This window comes from Chrysemys picta, chromosome 16 (assembly GCF_011386835.1).
Source record: "Chrysemys picta bellii isolate R12L10 chromosome 16, ASM1138683v2, whole genome shotgun sequence".
NCBI classification, from domain to species: Eukaryota; Metazoa; Chordata; order Testudines; family Emydidae; genus Chrysemys; species Chrysemys picta.
The window spans coordinates 31,273,205-31,294,586 of record NC_088806.1 but is presented as its reverse complement, the minus strand read 5'-3'; the positions used below and the strand labels follow the sequence as shown (position 1 = coordinate 31,294,586).

General features: G+C 54.2%; 1 protein-coding gene across 1 annotated transcript in view; it reads left to right on the top strand.

Moving 5' to 3' along the window:
- Positions 1–17,359, top strand: part of FXYD6 (FXYD domain containing ion transport regulator 6) — a 60,989-nt gene extending 43,630 nt beyond the window's left edge. Inside the window, 4 exon segments of the mRNA XM_065569157.1 lie at positions 14,335–14,454; positions 16,208–16,244; positions 16,402–16,432; positions 17,155–17,359. Of these exon segments, the coding sequence (XP_065425229.1) occupies positions 14,335–14,454; positions 16,208–16,244; positions 16,402–16,426 (182 nt within the window). The 3' untranslated portion in view covers positions 16,427–16,432; positions 17,155–17,359.
- Positions 17,360–21,382: the final 4,023 nt, after the last annotated feature.

The window sequence follows — 21,382 nt, the reverse complement described above, 5'->3', positions numbered from 1 at the left end:
CCCTGGAGCACGGCCCCAAGGGCCCTTGCTGGTGAGGAGAAAGCAGAAAAGCCAATTGCTTTCAATTCTCAGACCGCACCTTCATGCCGGTTTAAACCCAAGAGAGCTCTCTTTGCAGCATGTGGCTTGTCACTGCAGCACCCTCCTCTCTGAGCTCGCGGCTAAAATCGCCTCCCCCCGGGAGACGTTCTTTTAAATGTGATCAAATGCTTTGGGGGAAGAGTCAGTGAAATGCCCCAGTCCAGTGCACTATGCAGGGAGTAATCCTGCTCCCCTCCTCCGTTCTGTGAGACTCTGCAGGGGTCGGGGAGGAGGTTAGACTGTCTGTGAGGTCTAAACAGGTCTTGTCTCAGAAATTGTCTCTGTTAAAGGGCCAATTCTTATTTGTCTAAGCCAGCAAAGGGATCCAGGGAGTACTGCAGGAGATTAAACGCAGCAGTACTTTACCGTGAGTGGCCACATCTTTGTTAATTCCTTTGCGGTTCCCTGTGGTGGGGTACAGGGGGTTGAGTCCTTGGCATTGACATCATGTGTAATTCCATAGCAGCTAGACATTGTCCGTATCCACTTGCTGTACAACACCCTCCTCTGCCTCTGCAGGGAAAATAGAGCCCTGAATGGTGCTGGGTGACCCTCCAGGGCTCGGAGGGCAGCTCGGATAGGATGGAGGCTGCCCCCGTGCAGGTGGGCGATGCACCACTTATTTCCTATGCTGCATTCAAGGTGCAACTAGGAGTTAAGTGTTGCCTGCCTCTGTGCTGGCCCAGGACACAGGGGGAATTTCCCCTCCAAAACTTCCCAAAGTCTGGTCACTTATCCAAACCTCTGAGCACCCAGGAGTAGGCCCATTTCTGCAGTCTTTCCTGGTAACTTATGCATTACAAGGGGCAAACTCATGCGGTCAGGTTACCTCGTAAGATTCCCGGTACTTGCCAGGCAGATGCACAAACCCAATGTGAGATAAAACAAGGGGAAAGAAATAAAATTACATTCAAGGGGGATGAAAATTTCAGAATGTCTGTGTAGGTCCAGATCCATTCCAGGGAGATTTAGGGAGAGACGGTCCAAATTTGATCCATCCCAGTTCTTCTGCCCTGGGCTCCAAGATGAGTGGGTAGGTGAGCAGAAGGAAGGTTTGTTTGGGATCCATGACTTCAGGACACAATATTTTGTTTTCCTCCAGTGGTGTGTGAGATGGGAAGCACCTCTTGTCCCGCAGTGTGAGGCAGAGTGAATGCGTGTTGTGTACCTCAGACCCTTATCTTTGTCCAACCTGTAGCAGGCAGTAATATGTTCTTTTTTTCTTGGTGGCATTCTACTGATCCAAACAGGCAAACAAGCAAAACCCCTCCCAGTCCGCCCCCTGAGTGTTAGCTGTACGTACACCATGAGTTCTATGTTCAGAGTGACTTCAGTGTCTGTAGTGTGCAGTCAGTATAAAAAAAAAAAAAGTTAAAAATCGTATATGTAGAAAATGGCAAAATCTTGAATGTTGTAAAATAAAACCAACTGTTGTGTTTTCATTTTAAATCAGCAAACCTTGCTGCTGTGATAACGGACTGTTGTATTCTGTGTTGTGATCCAGAAGCTAAGGGGGGGGAAAGGAATAAAATATCATTTCTATCTTAGTGAGTCTCTAACTGTTTTGCCATACATAATGCAGGGATGTCTAAGGGGAGGACCAAATCCTTTTTCCCGAATGGAAGCGAAGCACCAGACCCATGTGGTAAGGGGTTTGGGGCATGGGGCGTCTTTTTGTTCTGTTTGCACTGTATCTAGCGCAGTGGGGTGCTGGTCCGTGACTGGGGCTCAGAGGTGTTATCACAATACAAATAATAAATACTATTACTCTTAACAATCATTCAAGTTCACAGCTACAACTTCCCAGGATGCAGTGCAAGCTTCCCCTGACCAAGCAGCATGGTGCATCATGGGAGATATAGACTGCCCAGAATAGGGGTATCAGGCACTTGAATTATCACTCCCATGGGGCAATGCGCCACCACAGGGAAATGCAATTTAATGTGGAACTGATTCCAAGTGAGACACTTGGGGTCAGTTCCACAAACCAAAGGCAAAGGTTGAAATTCTGGAATGTCGAAAGGTTTTGCTCAGGAGCGCTGCATCGTTTACCCATTTCAGGATCCAAGTATTTTGGAAATTTTTGTTCTGAGGTAATTTCAGTATTTCAATTTTTCATCCCCATTTGGGCCAAATGTTTGTTTTGTTTTTTAACTGTTGGAATTTCCCGGGGGATGGCCATTGTGCTGCTCCCATTGCTCTGGGCTGAGCAGCAAAGACAAGGGGGCGATTTTGACTTCAATCCTGGCAGGCGTGGGGAGGCAGCGCAGTCAGCTAAGCATGGGGATGGTGTGAGTGCACATGGGTGGAGGTCTCTGCAGGCTGCAGAGGGTAATATAACCATCTGTGAAGGCTGGAGGTTAGCAATGGGTGTACCCTGCAGAAGAGCTCTCTACAGCTCGAAAGCTTGTCTCTCTCACCAACAGGAGTTGGTCCAATAAAAGCTATTACCTCACCCCCCTGGTCTCTGCCCGGGCCCCTGAAGATGTGGAGTTAACTCCGCTCAAGTCACATGCCCCCCGCCACCCCCACAAGCACTGGGATAGGGAGCCAGTGTTCCTAAGGGATGAGGGCTGCCCCCTGGCTCCCGGGCAGTGGATTTTGCTAGCACTGGGCGGAGGCAATGAGGAGGGCAGCGTCTCTGCAGGATGTTTCCGTTGCAGGCTGGCCCCAGCAGCTCACGGTGGGTAGAGCTGTGCCAGTGTCACGAGGCTCTCAGACAGCACAGTGTGTCTGTCTGCTCTGGGGGGCTGGCCCAGACGGTGCCAGGGCAGGGAGCTATTTATTCCTCCCCGCCGTCAGCAGAGGCCCTGCCCTCCTCACGCGGAAGCTGGATGTAGTTTAATGCCCAGTTGTTTCAGAGACTCCCCATGAGTCTCATGGCAAAATTGAAATTCTAGCTTAGTTGAATGGAAAAGCTAGATTTCCAGGTGTGTGACTAGCTCCTGGTAGCGTCCCACTGGTTCCTGCTGCTAGGGAGGGGAGGATGGTTAGGGACTTCATTGTCTCCCAAGGGACAGAGGCAGCGCCAAGAAAGACGCCTTTTATCTGTTGAATAATGGCTTTCGGTTTCTATGCTCCCAGCAAACGTGCCATGCATGAAGCCAACCAGCGCTCCAGGAGGCAGACCCTGTTATCCTGGGGTAAACTGAGGCACAGAGCGAGCCAGTGGCTGAGTCTGAGGTGGAGATGGGGACAGAACCATGGATTATTCCCACCACTGCATCAAAGCACTAGAGCCATGAAAGACATTTTCCCTCGGGCCTATTTTACTTTGATGAAATAGTATCACCCTTCATCTAACCCAGAAACCCTGGTAAATTCCCGTCAGTTTCATGGCTCTCCCCTTAGCGGATCGGAACTACAAGGTCACCCATTGGCAGGAAAGATCAAGCTGTATTTCTGGAAAGTTTTGTTTTCACTTCAGGGTTTCCAAGACTTTTGTGCTTCGCTGCTCCAGCAGTCTTGAAAATACTGAAGAAAACAGCCCCCCAGGGGCGGGCCTTTTTTACGATATGCAGAGGCCACTTGGAAGTTTCCTTTAATGCCAATAGCAATATTTGGAGACAGAGCCCAGCACGGAGCAAGCAAGGCTTGGGGACGGAGCCCAGCGTGGTGTGAACAAGGCTTGGGGACGGAGCCCAGCGTGGTGTGAACAAGGCTTGGGGACGGAGCCCAGCGTGGTGCGAACAAGGCTTGGGGACAGCTCAGTGCGGCGTAGCTAGCACACACACCGCTTGGGAGCAGGTGGATTCCAGGTGGTGTGTTTGCTCCTGCTGTGGCTCTCCCATGAGTCAGGGCTCACTGGCGAAGGCCACCCGGCAGCCAACCTTTCCAATTAACACCACATTGCGCGCTGACTGGGCGTGCATTGAATTCTTGCTGGAACCAAAGCATCATTGAAGCTAATTTGGTCCTGCAGCTGGGCTGCTAGGTTGGACAGGCAGCTTCATCTGCTGGGTATGTCTGAGTCTGGTCGCGTTTTCCTCATGCTCACGAGTTGGGTGAAAGTGAGCTGCACCTGATCTAGAGTGGCGAAGGCAACACTGCCTATGCTCTTAGCACAGGCACAGCTAGACGCTGGCCATCTAAAGGTCCTAGGGCATTTTCATGGGCCTCAGCACCTCTTGCATAGAGCTAGACTCTGAAAGGCAGCAGGGAATGGCAGCCTTCCAGCCAGCGGGCTCCCCTGGACCGGAGACTGGGGGGACTCTCAATTCCCAGTGGGGAGAGGGTGTTCTCTAAACACCAGGCAGCTGCTGTTCTGCTGACGTTGTCGTTCTGAAGGCCGCACTGCTCAGTTCAGTATGGCAGCCGCATCCCGGAGACGCTTGCGCTTTTTGTACAGGCGTGTGGTGCCGGTCTGTGGTTAGACCACAGGACCGGGAGTCAGGACTCCTGGGTTCTAGTCCCAAGTCTGCTGCTGGCCTGCTGTGCGGCATTGGGCGAATCCCATCGATTCCCTGTGCTACGTTTGGAAAGCGCTTTGAGACCCGCCGGTGGGCAGAGCACCAAAAGGGCCTGGTAGGTTTATTCTCCACACGGCAGAGCTGAGTATCTCTGCAGCAGAGAGAGTGGCCAAGGCAGCACAGTGCGTTCGCCACCTCTCTCCCTTCAGCTGATCTTCACTCAGCTGTGACAGGAGCAGGTTTTCCAGGGGCCTCAGATCCACCTCCAGTGTGCGTGGGACGGGGGCGAGGGATTCTGCGGTATGGCGCTCTCCTTCCTTTACTGGGCTGATCGACAGCGGGATCAAAGGGACACTCGTGCTGTGGGCCGGGCCTCCAGGACTGGGCACTCCCAGGCCATCCACAGCACAGGACCAGCTCCTGCCTGTCTGGGGAAGGATCAGATCAGCCTGGAAGCGGTTACTCCTTTAATACAGGAAAGCAGGGGAACAAAGCAACACCTGCTCGTAAGGTTTAGAACGACCACGGCAGATGAGCACAGAGGGGAACGCTGGGTTTCCCCAGGGTTCTTGGTGAATGTTGGAGCCAGTTAAAGGGTGAAGGTGATGATGGAGAGGACTGAAAAGCCACCTCTTGTCCTGTAGCTCTCTAGTGCAGCGTGCAGGGCCGGACACGAGCCAAGGCGGGCAGTGCAGAAACCCAGGGCTGGCTTGGTCTGACCGTGGTGAATTCCAATGGACAATGGTCCTGTTCTGTCTCCAAGTGTCTCAACTTTTAGCCAGCTCCTCTGTCAGGAAATGGTTAAACCCCCAACGCCTCCGGCACTATCCTGGCTGTGAGTGGAGGAGTGACTGGGAGAGAAAGCCAAAGGGCCAGGCTCTGCGTGCAAAGCCAGAGATGCTCACTGAGCCGACTGCCTGCGGAGGGAGTGAGGAAAGGCCCCAGACATGGCCAGGCTGTTTAACAATCTGCATGAGCCCACGGCCAGATGGAAGCGATGAGGAAAAGGTCCCCCCCCCCCCCCCCGCCTCCCCACCATGTACCAGCGAAGTGTCTATTGCCCCAGCTCATCGTGAGCAGAGCTCCACCAGAATCAACCCTCTCTGCCCTGGAGGGCAGTGAAGAGCTGCGGGGGAACTGATGAAGCCCTATGGATCACACGGTAAGTACTGGCTAATGAAGGGAATATTTGTCTGTCTGCTTTGGGGGGCACAGGGCGAGGTCACCATTGACCAATCAGCTGAACCCCAATCCCCCACGGTGCAGGCAGCCGACGGAGCATGCATGGAATTGGGTGCCATGCACCTGCCGAGACGTCCCCAAGCACTGAGTGACGGTGTGCGGCTAGCTCTGGAGTAGCTGTGCGTGCTTTCAGCTGGCCAGTAGGTCCTGCAGTCTGTGCACTAGGGCAGCTATGGGGCCTGATCGTGCTGCAATGGAACCAGGGGTGTGCTGTTTACTCCAGGGGTCTCTGGGCCCCAGGGGATCCTGAACTTCGCCATCAGCTTGAGGCAGGGCAGCATTGCTGAGCTCTAATAAATTTGTTAGTCTCTAAGGTGCCACAAGTACTCCTGTTCTTTTTGCGGCTACAGACTAACACGGCTGCTACTCTGAAACCTGTCATTGCTGAGCTTGTGAAGGGAGCTTGGAAGGAAGAATCAGGGCTGGGAAGGGTTGGGCTGCGAGAAGCCTGAAGAAGAGCGGAGGGTTTGCTGGCTCCTGGCCCTGGTCTGCCTTAATCTGCCCTTGCATTGTGTCTGCTGCACCCTCCGGCTGCTGCTTCGCCCAGGCTGGGGAGCTCTGTAAGATTTCCCGTTCCTTTTTCATTCCCTTTCAGCTTCTTTAGGCTATGTCTGCATTGCACTTCCGTCAGTCAAACTGTTGCCGGTTAGGGGTGTGAAAAAACACCCCCGATCGACAAAAGTTTTACTGATGAAAAGTACCGGTGTGGACAGCGCACAAAGCTACTGCCCCTCGTTGGGGGTGGTTTTATTTTGTTGGCAGGAGAGAGCATGGTTGTAGAGGCACAGCTAGGCTGCTGGAAGGTGTGCAGTGTAGAGACCGCTTTAGTTACGAGGAGGAGGACTGTGCCCTTTCTGAGACAAGCTCAAGCTGCAAAGTGTGTGTGTGTGAGAGAGAGAGAGAGAGAGATCTGTAGCACCTCTGAGCCAGCTTCTTGCTAATGTCAGCCAGGGGACAGGGTTCCTCCCCTTGAAGCTTGTAGCAGAAGAAACGATGGAAGCTGCCCCTGCTGCTCAGCTGTGTTTTAGTGCCCATTTGCTACAGCCCCGTGAGTGACCAGTGCCAATAGCAAACGACGCGTGTGCTCAACGGGTGAGGCACCGGGGGGGACGACACAGCCGGGCTTTGTTAGAGCTGACTGTGTTTCCTGTCTAATGACAGGCGATAAAATCAGTTTTGTGCTGGGGGGAGGGAATCTTTCCAAGTCACCTTTCAATGGCCCCATTTTCTGCAGCAATTTTAACAATACCCAGAGACCTTTCAGAAGTGTGTGTGTGTGTGTGTGTGTGTGTGTGTGTGTGTGTGTGTGGCAAGCCAGCCACTTTGCACTATTGAAGCTGTGCAATAAGAACCGGGGTTTGTTCAGTACATCTCAGTTTCCTATCCCCACCCCCCCTTTCCTAAAAATGGTAATCCCAGCTGTGTCACAGAGTTAAACAGGCTGCCTATGTGTGTGTGCGCGCGTGTGCAGGGATGGGAGGGGGAGGTCTAGGCTAGAGGAGAGAGGTGGTTTGAAATGAGAGTTGAAAACAGAGCGGGAGTGTGTGCATGTGGCAGTGAGAACAGGGAGGCTGTGTCACAGGGGCTGCCGCAGAGGGGGAGATTCTTGCACCCCGAGAGTTAGTGAGCCGGGTCAGAGAGGGGGTGGGTGCTACAGGGGCAGAACAGTGACAGTCGTGGGCTTAGGCTGGAGCAATACAGGGCAGCACATTTGCACCTGTGAGTTTTTGTCCCCAAGTGACAGCCCCTCCCACCCGTTCTATTGGGGATCCACCAGTGCAGAGGCCCAGAGCCCACTGAAGCCTGTTCCTCAGGGAACGGAGCTGTGATGAAGTGGAGCAGATGGTAAGTGCTTGGCATGATGTGGAGCAGAACCTCCCTTAGCCACCCACCTCCTCATCCACCGGGCAAAGCTGGCAGCCGCCCAGCAGGGCTGGGGCTGGAGGGAGCTCTCTCATTCCAGGGGCTGTAGGATGCTCCAAGACGTGCCAAGCACTAGCTGTCATGCTTCTCAAGGCACGCAGGGCTGTGAGCTTCCTTGTTATTACCTGACACCAGCGCAAGGGAATCTTGCTGGGTGTTAATTCCCTAACCCAGCCAGCCTGTCAGTCATGCACGCACTCTCCTCTGGGCTACACCTGTCCTGTCTGTGCCTGGGAGGTCGACAATAGATGCACTTCAACTCCCTTGTCCCTTCAAAGTGTCCCCTGGTGGTATCCAGACCCTACTCGGTCGCTGGATAACCACAGAAATCCCAGCTGCTCTATTCCCCAAGGAACAGTGTCTTGTCATTTACCAGTTTCACCTTAGCCAGCCGCTCCTGTATCCCATACTGCACTTGAGTTCCATTCCAAAACAAAAAGACACAACATCACAGCACATGCTAAAGCCTAAATGGTACGAACAAGGACTCCTCTGGTCTGAAGAAGCACAGCTCACCCAAAGGTCTCTCCAGCGCTTTCAGCCAAGCCAGGCTGAGATCCCCCTTTGCATGAAGCAAATTCTCTGTCCATTCGCATCCCAGGTGAAGGATGCCAGGGTGTATCTTTGTGCCCCTAAAAATACCAGAACAAGCCTTTGGGTTCATGTCAAGATAGGGTCCCTCTGCCCCCTGCTGTTTACTTCTTCCTGCTAGTTTCCTTCTCAAGCCTCCACCAGCTCTTCATTAGCATTTGACTTAGTATGTTAATAGACCCCTATTGTATGACAAACAATACACAATGCTCTACCCTGGAGAGCAGTGCCCCCCTCCCCCAGGTTATCTCAAGAGATGCGTGCCCTAGAGAACATGCTGTTGCTGTATCTCTGCACATGCAGCTCACAATGGTTATAAGGATTAGTGTGACACAGGCTTTTCTAAGCACATTACAGGATGTTCTTGGGGTGAAGCCAGGAGATCCCTGCACCCTGTTATACCCCAGTGCGCTCTGCAAGTTGGCATCCAGAGGTTCTTGGGTCACACTGGTTTAGTTAAAGCTAACCTGCACCAGTCCAGCTCCTGCGGCATCATTCTTGGGAGTCGAGGGGTGTGGTTTGTTCACTAACTCACAAATTTCAGTCATTCCTCCTAGGTCTTCCTTTATTGGGACAAACGGGGTCTGCTGCACGGTGTGCACTACAGTCAGGGGCTGATGCAAGCCACAGAAGTAGGATTCAGATTTCCATTACACTGAGGCCGTTAATGTTTAAGCACGGGGAGCGCGCTGCCATTCATTCACCCTCTCTGCAAGTGGCGTTTAGGCTTTGCTGGCAGGCGTGGCAGGCAGACAGTGTTCCAGAAGTAGGATTCAGATTTGGGCTTGATTTGAGGCTGTCTCCAGTCAATGATGCTAAGACCCGAATTCCAGGGGGTCATACCTTGGTCTGCTTTAAAGAGACAAACAATAGACCTGGTGTCAGTAAATAGCCTGTAACCCTGGCATTCAGACCCTGTGCTGATCAGCACCTGGCATAAATCCCCAGACAGACAGACAGATGCTGTCCTCCCAGCCCCTCGTTGCAACTATTGCTTCTTGCTTATGCAAAACAGAAGGAGAAACCATTTTATGACAAGGACAAACATTCTGCAATGCGCCCCAGCAGTTCCTCAGGGCCAGGGTTTTCGTGTGAGACCTTGGTATCACTGAGGCTGTAATTAGAGCTGATTAGATTCTCAAAGCTGGCCTAGGACGGTGTTTGTCCAGCTATTCAGCGAGCTGGCTAGGTTCTTCCATTGCTGCCCAGCACGGTGGTGTCAGGGTGTGTTCCCTGGGGGCTCTGGGAATCGGGTGCAGAAAGAAGTCCCTGGGGTAGGTTTCAGAGAGGTAGCCGTGTTAGTCTGTATCAGCAAAAACAACAAGGAGTCCTTGTGGCACCTTAAAGACTAACACATTTATTGGGCATAAGGTTTCGTGGGCTAAAACCCTCTTCATCAGATGCATGGACTGAAAATTTTAGCCCATGAAAGCTTGTGCCCAAATAAATTTGTTAGTCTCTAAGGTGCCACAAGGACTCCCCATTGTTTTTTCCCTGGGGCAGGTTCCACTCTGTAAGCACCATACCAGTAATCGGCTGGGATGCGTGACTTGCTGGTCACTGATTGCCAGAACAGAACAAACTGCACTTAACAGAGTGCTCAGCATTTAGCCTCTGGCTGCTGGGGAGAGGGAGGTTTACAGACCTGGGGGGGAGAGGAGTCAGCACAAAGCGATTTGCGTATGCAGACAGCATTGGCAAAACCAATGGCATGGACTGGACTGCCTGCCTGCTGCCCCGGGTGCAGGGTGCTGCCTTTGCTGGGATGTGTGTTGATTACAGTAGAACCTCAGAGTTGCAAAGCCCCGGGAATGGAGGTTGTTCGTAACTCTGAAAACATTATGGTGGTTCTTTCAAAAGTTTAGAACTGAACATTGACTTAGTACAGCTTTGAAACTTTACTGTGCAGAAGAAAAATGCTGCTTTCCCTTTATTTTTTTAGTAGTTTACGTTTAACACAGCACTGTACTGTATTTGCTTCTCCTTTTTTGTTGTTGGTCTCTGCTGCTGCCTGATTGTGTACTTCCAGTTCCAGGTGAGGTGTGTGGCTGACTGGTCAGTTTGTAACTTTCTGGTGTTCGTAACTCTGAGGTTCTCCTGTATCCTCGCCGAAGGACTGGGACTAGGGCAGCCTGCTCCATCAGCAGCTCAGAGGCTGGGCCTGCAGAAGGGCCAAGCAATGCTGAACTCTGGCCTGGCCTTAGTGGGACCCCTCTCTCCCCGCCAAGCTGCCAGCGTGGTGGTGGGGTAGGATTTCCCTTCCCCTCCTATGTTGCTAGCCAGTAGCCAGCCAAGAGACATGATCAAGGGATCAGAGCCAAGGGCCGGAGCCAGGAAATCCCACAGCTCTGCCTCTGACTCACTGGGTGACCTTGGCCAAGTCCCTTCCCCGTGCCTCAGTTTCCCACTGCAACATGGAGATAATGACAGGACCCAGCAGGCAGAGCTTGTGGGGGCTGGGTAGGAAGGTTGCCAAGCACCTGGAGAATGAAAAGTGCCCTAATTGGTTATCAGCCCTTCCCCTCTCCCTGCTGAGGCTGTCAGAGCCAAGATGCCCCTCGCTGAACTCCATTGACCTTTCAAACAGAGGCTGAGGGCGCATCTGGCTCAGCCCCTGCTCTCCGTGTGAACTGGAGAGAGCTGGTTGCAGGGGCTTGTTCTTTCCTTTGCCCCTCAAGGTGTCTGATGTTTCCAAAACCTGGGTCTGGGCCATGTGCCTCACCTTGTGACTGGGATAAACATTACACTGAGGCCGTTAATGTTTAATGACGTTTGTCCCCCGCCCCCCCATTAATGTGCTTTCCCGGTGGTACACACGCCCAGACCAAGGCACCCGCTGGACGGCTCGCTGGGAAGATGGCTGACGGTAAGGGTCTCGCTGCTCTTCAGCTCCCAGGGACAAACGGGCTCCTGTCGGAGGCAGGCTGTGCTCTGCCAGGCTGTACCTGGGAGCAGGGGGAGCGCGCCGCCATTCATTCACCCTCTCTGCAACTGGCGTTTAGGCTTTGCTGGCAGGCGTGGCAGGCAGACAGCGCTCTGTGCTCAGGCAGACAGACAGACAGACGTGAATGCTCCTTTAGCAGGGAAGCGTTCCCAGTGCTCTTAGACGTGGGGGCCTAAAGCCCCGGTTAGACATCTCAATCAGCAGAGTGGTTTGATTGTCAAAGGCGCCGAGCACAGACTGCTCAGGGCCTTGGGAAGCCAGGCTGCTCTCCGGGTGGAGCCTTCACAGGCTGCAGGAGCCGGCCATCAGGCTCTCAGGTGTGCAGATTTTGGCTGATGCTTTTAGATGCCTTTTCCTAGTGCTTGGAGTGATCTCATCCTCTCACATGGAAAGAGGGCTCTGGAAACCCTCTAAGGATTCAGGAGAGATGCCCAAATAACCCCAAGAGTTTTGCCCTGGGCAGAGGGAGCAGTAGTTCTAGGAAGGGTCAGTATTTTCTAGAGGGATTTTCCCTTCCCAGTTGTTCTCACCATAGGACTCTATGGCAAGTTAAGGGGACCGCGCAGAGAAGAGCGGCACAGGGGCAGAATGAGTGGGTCAGCGCAGCTGAGCAGAAAGCAGTCGTTCCTGTGCTGTGCTACTGGGCAGTCAGGAGGTCAGCTGAGCTCTGCCATTTCACCGACGGGAGTGGGAATTGCCGTCGGGGGGTCGGGGTCAGATTGCAAGCGGGCACTGGGTGAAACCTGGGTGTCGGTGATGATGTAACACCCACAAATGGTGGCTGATTTGTGCAAACACAGGTTCCTATACACCCTGGAGCCATTCAGAGGGACACAGGCTAACCAGTAAATCTGCCCATGGTTAAAATGGAGATTTGAATCTGTGACAATTCTAGCACTTTCCTTTTCATCTTTTTTTCTGTCTTATTCCCCCAACCCCCATGTGCCCTGTTTGGAATGCAGTGATTAACAAGCCCCCCCTGCCCCACCTACAAACAAAGCCAGCACTGTAAAAGGCAAGGTGGTCGTAGGCAGATGAATAAGAGTCTGAGTTGTTGGCTGTTTTCTACCCAGGGCTCCACAGTCCCCTCCGCGTGTGTGAGAAATAATTGAGTTGGAAAGGCAGGTTAGAAGGTGAATATTGAATGTGCCAGTGGCAGCTGTGTAACTCTACGCAGGTTAACCTTTTCTTCTTCCTCCTCCTCCTCCTGAACACGTTGCTTTAGACACGGTCGAGATTGGAACTTGCCCAAAGTTTAAGGGGTGTTTGGATCCACCCAGGAAGTTTGACTCTGGAAACCAATTTCCCCCCCAAATCCCAGGGACATGGAATCCAACCTGCCTCTAGCTGCTTCCCGTGATGGAAAATGGTCTGAAACAAAAAGCAGTTTCCTGAGGACTCTTTGGAAAGCCAATCATGCTCCCCAAGGAGCATGTAGTCTGTGAAATCAACCGTTTCCTTACTCCACCCCCGCTCCATTCTCCATTGTCCTCACGGCCTGTTCCCCTCACAGAGCTCTCTGGGGACCAGGGACCCTGCTAGGTTTTACGACTCCCCCAAGACGCCGCTCCCAGTGCACAGGGCGCTGGGCTGTGCAGATGCCTGGCAAGCAGCAGCAGTTACAATCTGTCCATTCGGAGCAGGTTGTGGTGATCTGTGACTGTAGGCTTGCAGAGCAGATGTGTTTGGGAGACCGAGGACTGGACTAGCAGGGAGGGCCTGTGGGTCAGAGAGGAAGTGCATTGGCACACATGTTCAGGAGAGAAAGGGCTGGAATAATTGGGGGTTGGGGGAAGAGAAAGGGCTGGAATAATGGGAGGGTTGGGAAGGAAGAGAAAGGGCTGGAATAATTGGGGGTTGGGGGAAGAGAAAGGGCTGGAATAATGGGAGGGGTGGGGGGAAAGGGGACTTCAGGTCTAAGCTGAAGGGTAGATTTCGAAACATGCTGTTGAAAATGAATCATACCCATATTGCCCTGGGGCAAGTGGACAGAGGGAGGGGAGGTACACGGGACTCGCAGACTCTCTGGCACTTGGACGCAGTGAATTTGGGGCCGGTGTGTCATGGTAGCTGTGGAAGCCACTGGGAGCTAGTCTCGTGGGCTAGGGTAGGATCTATTCCCGGCATTCCCAGTCTCCACTGCCAGCAGCCCCATGAGATCCCACAGGGCTTCACCATCAGCCAGTCAGAATGTGGCCACTGTGGCCTGGGATCACCATGCTGGCTTGCCCCAAAGGCTCTCCTTGGCTGCCATGGGCAGGGACGGATCAGCTGTTTCCTCAGCTCTCCCCTGGAGCCCTGGGCACTGTTCAGGAGACATGCCCTCCCCGGGGCAGCTAGGCTCAGAGTCTGGGGTGCAGGGAGCCCGTTCCATAGCCGCTCCCTTGTGTCGTGGAGCTACGATACACCAACAGCTTTGGGACCCCACCCCATTAGCTCCTCACTGACCTGCTCGCTCTTCTTCCAGAGATCGTCCCAGAGCAGGTGCCTGACAAGTTCACCTATGGTAAGACTCTCCTCTGCGCCGTCCCACGAGGCCCTGGCTACCCCAGCCTTTGATCTGTAATTCTTTGTCCAGGGGTTTGGGTCCCCCTGTGCTCCAAACACCGTAGAAGAGACAGCCCCTGCTCGGTGTCAGTAGGACGGAGCGGGAGGGCTGTTGGCCCCTGGGTGCTGGCAGGGAACTGAGGCAGATTCAGTGACTCGCCCCTGGTCACACAGGGAGTCTGGGATGGGCCAAGGATTGAGCCCAGATCTCGCCATGGCCCTTAGCCCCCAGGCCACCCTTCTGCCCTGTGGTTATCCCCTGGATCTGTAGGCAGCGCCAGCCCCGGTAAGCATCCCGTAGCCAGGGGCACAGCTCTGTGAGCCTGTGGGTAGCTGCGTGGGATGCCTTTGGTGGCACACATACATGTCACACACGTGTCACAGAGGGGCCGGGGGGCCTGACACCCAGTTGCGTGGCACTGGGAGTAGAAGCAAAGCCCTTCAAGGCGCTGTTCTAAGGCAGCAGCCCAAGCCCAGCTGCCGTTGTTGCTGGAGCTGCGGTGAAGGCCTGGGCCGCCCCAGCGGTAGATGATCACGCTTGCTCACCCAAGAGCTTCAGAGCTTGGTGAGATGTGACTCTCCCCTCCCCCAGCCCAGCTCCCTTTGCTCCGCCAGGCTAACAGGCGTCTTTCTCCTTCCGAGATTACGAGACCATTCGGAATGGGGGGCTGATCTTCGCCGTGGTGGCTTTCGTGTTCGGACTCCTCATCATTCTCAGTAAGTGTCACTAGTGGGGGGCTGCAGACCGGTTTCCTGCCAGCCCAAAGGCTGGGGTCGCGTGGGGGCTCTTCTCTGCTCCCCCCCACTGTGCTGCAGGGGGCTGCCCAGCTCAGGGGAAGGGAGGGGAGGGTGCATCTGTGCTTTGTGTGCGTCACAGCCTGGGGGCCGGAAGGGCCTGCTAACATGCATGGCAGAGGGGCCTAGGCTTAGCCCTGAAGAACCCCAGCAACAGCAGTTCCATGATCTGTCAGCTACGCTTAGAGCTTCAGCTTTCCCTGAAATGTTTAACCTGGCCTCCCTGGCCCTCTCTCCACCCTGGGCTTGGATATCAGTGAGAACAATGGTCTCTGTCTCCCATATCTCCTCTCTGCTTTGTTCTCGCTGCAGGAGGCCCCACTGAGCCCGGGGCCAGAGGCTGGGTACCTGGCTCAGAACTTAGATGCAGATTTGGGTGCGTGTTAATCTTTAGTAGAAGCTGGTAGGAAAATTTCCATCAAGGCAAGATTCCAACAGAAAATGGGGGTGGGGTGGGGAGGAGATTGTGCAAATATTTGCAGAAGCAATTTTGCATTTTCCTGCCAGCTTTAAGGCTTAGGGTGAAAAGGTCGCCAATTAAAAATGGGAGCAACAAAATCTGACATTTCTAGAGGCAGAAACCAGGTTTTCCAAAGTGCTCCACTCCTGCAGACTCCCTGGTGACCCAACATGCTGGGCTGTTTTGCAAACCTAGACACTTTGTCCACTGCTGACATGCAGCCAGTTCTGGGATGAAACACAATAGACATTTAACAGTGCACAACACTATAGGGAAGAAAGGGAAGGAGAAAATTGTATGCACTTGAAACTGCAGTAGCAGTTTAGAGAGAGATGCAGAATGGAAGTACCTGGGGTGGAGTTCGGCCAGAAGGACTGGGTCAGCATCCTGGCCTCTGTGCAAAGTGCCATGGACTCTTTAATAACCTAGGCCGTGCGTCTCACCCCAACCCCAAACGCTGCACACTCTGCAGATGGGAATAACAGCGTATTCCATGTGGGTTCCAGACACACGGCTGCTTTTTATCGGTGTGCTCAGGGCAGCTCCCAGCAGGCAGGCAGCCCTGGCTCTCTCAGCTGGTGTCCATGCCTGGCTGGGCCTTGTGGGGACCTTTGGCTGAACAGGGCGTTTGTTCAGAGAGCTCAAGGAGTCTGAAATGTCCCATTAGCACCCACAGGACAGTGAGGGAGAGGCCAGAGCACGTTCCCAGAGTGCACCTCCCTCCCGGCTGGGCAGGGGCAGGCGGCACGGGAATCAAACAAGGAGGAAAATAACTACGTCACTAAACCAAGACCTGGTGGCTCGAAAACAAAGCTAGGGGTCAGTCCAGAGACGGGCACGGTTCTGACCCTACCCACCCACCCACCCCCAGTGCCCGAGGGCTGGCCGGCCCCACAGCTTCGGGGACCCCAAGCCAGACTCCGGTGTGCCTGTTGAACCAGGGCTGTGCCTAGAGTTCCCACCACTGTGGGTGGGGTGGCCTTGGTCCCTATGCGATGGCTGCAGAGGCCATGCCGAGTTGAGGAGGCAGAGGCTGCAGGGGAGGGGCTCTTTGCCCCACAGAGACAGCAGGATTATTGCATCAAAGAGAGAGGAGCAGCAGAAGGTGGGTGGAAGCCTGAGAGCAGTGAGGCGTGTCGGCCAGGGAGCACCGGGGTGGGGAGGACCAGCACAGCCAAGGCGAAGGAGGCCTCAGATGCTTTCCCTTGTTTCCAGGTCGGCGGTTCCGCTGCGGAGCAAAGAAGAGAAGAAGGTTGGTGTTCTTTTAAATTGTCCAAGTCAGTCAGCCCATGTCTTCTCTTTAGTGGGAGTCTGTAGATGGTTCGAGGGCCGGAGACATTCACTTTCCCCTTGGCTGCTTTGGCTCGTGCTAATGCTACTTTCTCTCTCTTTTCCGTCTGTTTCCTTAGACAAGGTGACGATGACGAGCTGTAGCTGCAGGTACGTGGAACAGAGGGAGAGCAGCGGGGCGTGGAGAGCAGGGCTGTATGGTGTATCAGGCTGGCAGTGATGCCTGATGCACTGCAACGTTGGCAGGTGTCCATCCTGCTAGGAAAGGGTTAAGTGGGCTCTGCTGACTCCCTGGGGCAGGAGGCTCAGTACCCCACTGGGACATACGGGAAATGGGAGGGATTCTCTGGGAGGCAGAGGATCTAGGGTGTGGACTGAGCAGCCTAGGGAGAGGAGTCCTAGGAGCTTCCCAGCCTGCGGAGAATGTCTAAGTCTGAGCTTTATGCACGTATCTATTTTGTAGGTAACAAAGCCAAACCCCAGGGAAGGGCTGGGGCTGGACTCTCCATGCTGCGTGGGCTGTATCTGTAGAGCGGTTGCTCACCGTGCTGCTGTTTAAGTCCAAGGCCAGGATGTGGGGTGGGGGTGGAGGGGAAAGGATCCAGGTGGCACAAACCTTTTTGGGTCTGATCCAATGGGAGGAAACAGTATTGACATCCACACAGTGCAGCGGCAATCTGGGACGAAAACTTCTCAGCCAATCAGATGGCTCAACGGGCAGAGAATGGGATTGCCCGGTAGGTGTGGCCTATCTGTGTGTGTTTGTGCAAGAGGAGTGCCGCATGCACCAGCAGGGGGCGCAGCACTGAGCTGGGAACTAGTCTGCAGGTATCTACTGCCCGGCTGATTTAACTCTTTCTTTCCAATTCCAGAGCTGCTTGGACTGTCTGGAAAGAGGCTTCCTGCCCAGTGCCCTGTCGGGGGGGGGGGGAGTTCTCTCCAGGAGCCAAGCCCCTTGCATCGGAGACATTAACCCTCTCAGCCCTGCACCTCTATACACACCGTTTTCATGGCTTTCCTTTGTAAAATCAGTTCTGTGCTTTGCCTCAATAAAGCTTCTTCTGAGAGAGGGTTAAAGCTTGTCCCCAGGTGGGTTTGACTCAGCCGGTTTCTCTGCCCTGTACCAGTTTCTTTTTCTGTCCAGAACCATCAGACAATTCTGAACACAAACCCAGCAGGTAAAATCCCTCCCCCGCCATCCCCATAAGCATTGAGCTTTAACCTTTTAAGTGAATGGCCTAAATGCCAGAGGGGGAGGTATTCTGAGCTGGGCGCTCCCTCAGTCTCTCCTGTTGAAGCTGGTCCACCTTCATTAGATGATAATTGGGGCAGCCCCAGTCATCCAGTGGTTTGGGCCCCCTCCCCCCCGATCAGTGAGGTTGCTGGTTGAGATGGGACTTGAACATTGCTCTCTAACCTCTCAAGCGAAGGGTGTAAGTGCTGGACTGGGAGCTATTCTGACGCAGGGCTCCCTCAGTCTTTTCTATTGACGCTGGTCCACTTTAACTACACCTCTACCCCGATATAACAGTAATTCGGATATACCACGGTAAAGCAGCGCTCCGAGGGGCGGTGGGGGGCAGGGCTGCGCATTCTGGCGGATCAAAGCAAGTTTGATATAACGCAGTTTCACCTATAACGCAGTAAGATTTTTTGGCTCCTGAGGACAGCGTTATATCGAGGTAGAGGTGTACATAATAACTGGGCTAAAGCTTGCCTCCATGGGCACTTCTCTGGGATGTGAGTGACCCTGGTTCAAATCTTCCCCTCTGCCTCAGTGGAGGGGGTCTGGTGTCTGAGGTGCAGGCCCTTGTAAATCGACTGTGGACTATACAGAGCAGCTCTTGCTGGTTTAATTAATGAGTAATGGTGGCCATACAAGAGACCCAAATCACTCTTTTGTCCCCAGAGGCTAGCCACCTAGGCTGTGGCAGACCCCAGGTCACTCCCCTTCTCTGCTGAGGGGTGTGAACTGGGGGCTCCCACCTCTCAGGGAGAGTCAGAGATGGACAAGCCCTGTCTGAATCTCCTCCCTGTCCCAAGGTGACAATGGCCTCCTGAGAAAGGGAGGGGGTTCAGACATGGATGTCACACCCCAAAGGGCAATCACCGAGGAGGCAGAAAATCCCTGTGCAAACCCCCGGGATTTGAGCCAGCCTCTCCTACAGCCCAAGCTAGTACCCTAACCCCAGATTATAGAGTGACTCGGGCTTTTGGCCTGGCCTGAAGAACAGTTAAATCAAGTGGAACAACTTCAAAAGGCAAGAGTGAGGGAGCCCCTCAGCACTATCCCCCAAAACGCACACCCCGGCTGCAGGAGAGCTCTCTTCAAATTGCTTCTCAGCAGGCCAAGCAGGGGATTTGAACCCACACCTAGCCTAGCCCCCAGCCTGTAGAGGGAGTCCTGGCCCTGGCCCAGCCCAAAGACTAGTTAATTCAATTGGAACAGCTTCAAGAGGCAGGGAGCCCCTGAGCACAGCACCCAGGCACACCCCAGGAGCTCTCCCTTCAAACTGCTTCACAGCAGCCCAAGGGGGAGATTTGAACCCACAGCTCCCACGCGCCGGGTATCAGCCTAACCACCAGCCTGCTGCCAGAGTCTTGTTTTCATGTTGGCTCAAAGAATAGTTAAGCCAAGTAGAACAGCTTCACCAGGCAAGCAGGAGGGATTCCCCCTGCCCCCAATTTCTGTGGCCCACCACCTGGGCAGCAGGAGATCCCTCCTCACATCCCTTCTCTTCATCAGGCAGAGGGGGATATTCAAGGCTGGCCTTAAGGACAATCGTGCCCCTGGCCCCCGCTGCCTCCCCATCCATCACCCTGGCCGCCACATCCATCCCCCCCACTGCCCTTGTTCGCTGCTGCCTCCCCGGTCTCCCCACACATCCCCCCATTGCCCCTGGATCTTGCTGCCTCCCTGGGCTCCCCACCCCCAGGACTGCTACCTCCCCTGCCCCATTGCACCACACCCCCTTCTGCGACCTTGCGCCCCACTGCTGCCCCACTCCTTGCCTCCTGCCTCTGGCAGCTGGAGAGCAGCAGCTGCTGGCCGGGAGCCCACAGATGCCAGGGCTATGTACCACCAAGCCTAGAGGTGCCAATGCTCAGCCCTGGCAATCCCTGGCACAAATTAAGTGCTGATGTTTCCCCCCTGGGTGGTCACCCACCCGTAAGACTGGTCCTATTTTTATTTCTGTGAGGGAATCACAGGCTTCCTAGAGGGAATGAATGGTGCCACTGCCCTGTGCATAAACCCACCCTGGATTTTTGCATCCACCCCTCCATTTTGAAGCCAACTGACCTGCTCTTCTGATGCACATGGGAAATGTCCCATTTTTTAAAAAAGGGGTGAATAATCTAAAACCCCGTTTTGGTCCCTCTCTCTCTCTGGGCTCCCCTGAGTCTCACGCTGATGGTGCATTCTCTGCTGCGCCCTCAGCATTCTGGTGGGGTGTCTTGGAACACAATGCCTCCGCCTGGTCATGGGGAGGGAAACCAGACCAGGCAAGGACAGGATCTGCACAGCCAGGCAGGAGTGGGGGGAAGGATGCCTGTCCTGGCCCCTGGAGCAAAGAGGCATAGTTGCCCCTGGAGACTGACAGGGAGAGACGGCCAGAGGCCCCCTGGTGGGCGGAACCAGGAAGGCCACACCCATGGCGCCAGAAGCAGAGGGGCGGGGCAGGGACAGGAAGTATAAAAGGCGGGCCCTGCGGCTCAGTTGGGCTGCAGCTGCCAAGGGAGATGGATGTGTTCTTCCCACTGCTTGTGCAGGAGCCTGCAGAAGATGTCTACTGCCCTGAGGCTTCTCTGGAGCTGCTAGACCTTGCTGATGCCAAGGAGCAGCCGGGATTGCCCCAGGCCGTGTATCCTGGGGAGGGGGAAGATGTCCATGGGACTCAGGTACACCTTGAGGGGAGGGGAGGAGAGGAGAGGAAGTAGCTCTGGGACAGCTGATGGTAGTCAGGCTGTGTTGCTGCCTGAAGACTGGTCAGTGTGTTGTGGGTAGATCCCTGTTGACCCAGTAGTGGGACACTTTGCCATTGCCTGGGCCCTAGGGTGGGACCTGGGGAGTGGGGTGGGCCTGGTCCCCTTGCCACCTCACCCCTGGGGTGGTAGCCCCCCCTGTGTTGGTCTCCTGTCTGCTGAGCTAGGGGCTGCAGACTGTTTGGTGCCCTGCCTGACCTGAGGGTTTGAGTCCTAGAGACAGCTCAATCCCCCCTTGTTTTAAGTGTGACAGTGAAGAGGTGTGGCTGCCCTAGGAGATTGACAGGGGGGGCTGGCCATGCATGCCCACATGCTTACACCCCTGTGATATTCTGGGGATGAGCACCTTGTTCTCCTCCTTGGAATGTGTGGCTCAGTGGGCTACTCCTATGGGAGAAGAGGAAAGTCCCATGAGGCTGCTGGAGCTGGGCCCCTACGACAGGGTGAGCTGGGGTATATTTAGCAAGGGATATGCAGCCTTCAGGGAGAGCACCCTTCCCGGCTGGAGAGTCATTGATCCTATTGGAGAGAGTCAGGAGAGGAATTCCCATAGCCTGTGGAATCTGATAATAGTAATAATATATGGAGATATCCTATCTCCTAGAACTGGAAGGGACCCCGAAAGGTCATTGAGTCCAGACCCCTGTCTTCACTAGCAGGACCAAGTACTGATTTTGCCCCAGATCCCTAAATGGCCCCCTCAAGGACTGAACTCACAACCCTGGGTTTAGCAGGCCAATGCTCAAACCACTGAGCTAGCCTTCCCCATGGCACATACATTGTGTGGGCTTGGGTGGACCAACAGGGACATCTACCGGCCATCTGGTGTAATCCTAGCTTTGGGTTACCTGGGAATCCCTGCACTTCCACTTCTCTGGAAACACAGTCCTCTAGATGCTGAGCGGCTGCCCTCAAGTGGTGCTGGGGTGGTCGCTCTGTGCCCTTGACCACCGAGTGCAGGACGTGAACAGTGCACTGTTCCCTAAGCCTTGTGCTGAGATTAATGAGCTCATTAGTTTCCATTCTGTTGAGAGGCATTAAAACTAGGGCTGTCAAGAGATTAAACAGATTATTTTTTTTATTGTCTAATTTATTTACATATTTTTGGATGTTTTC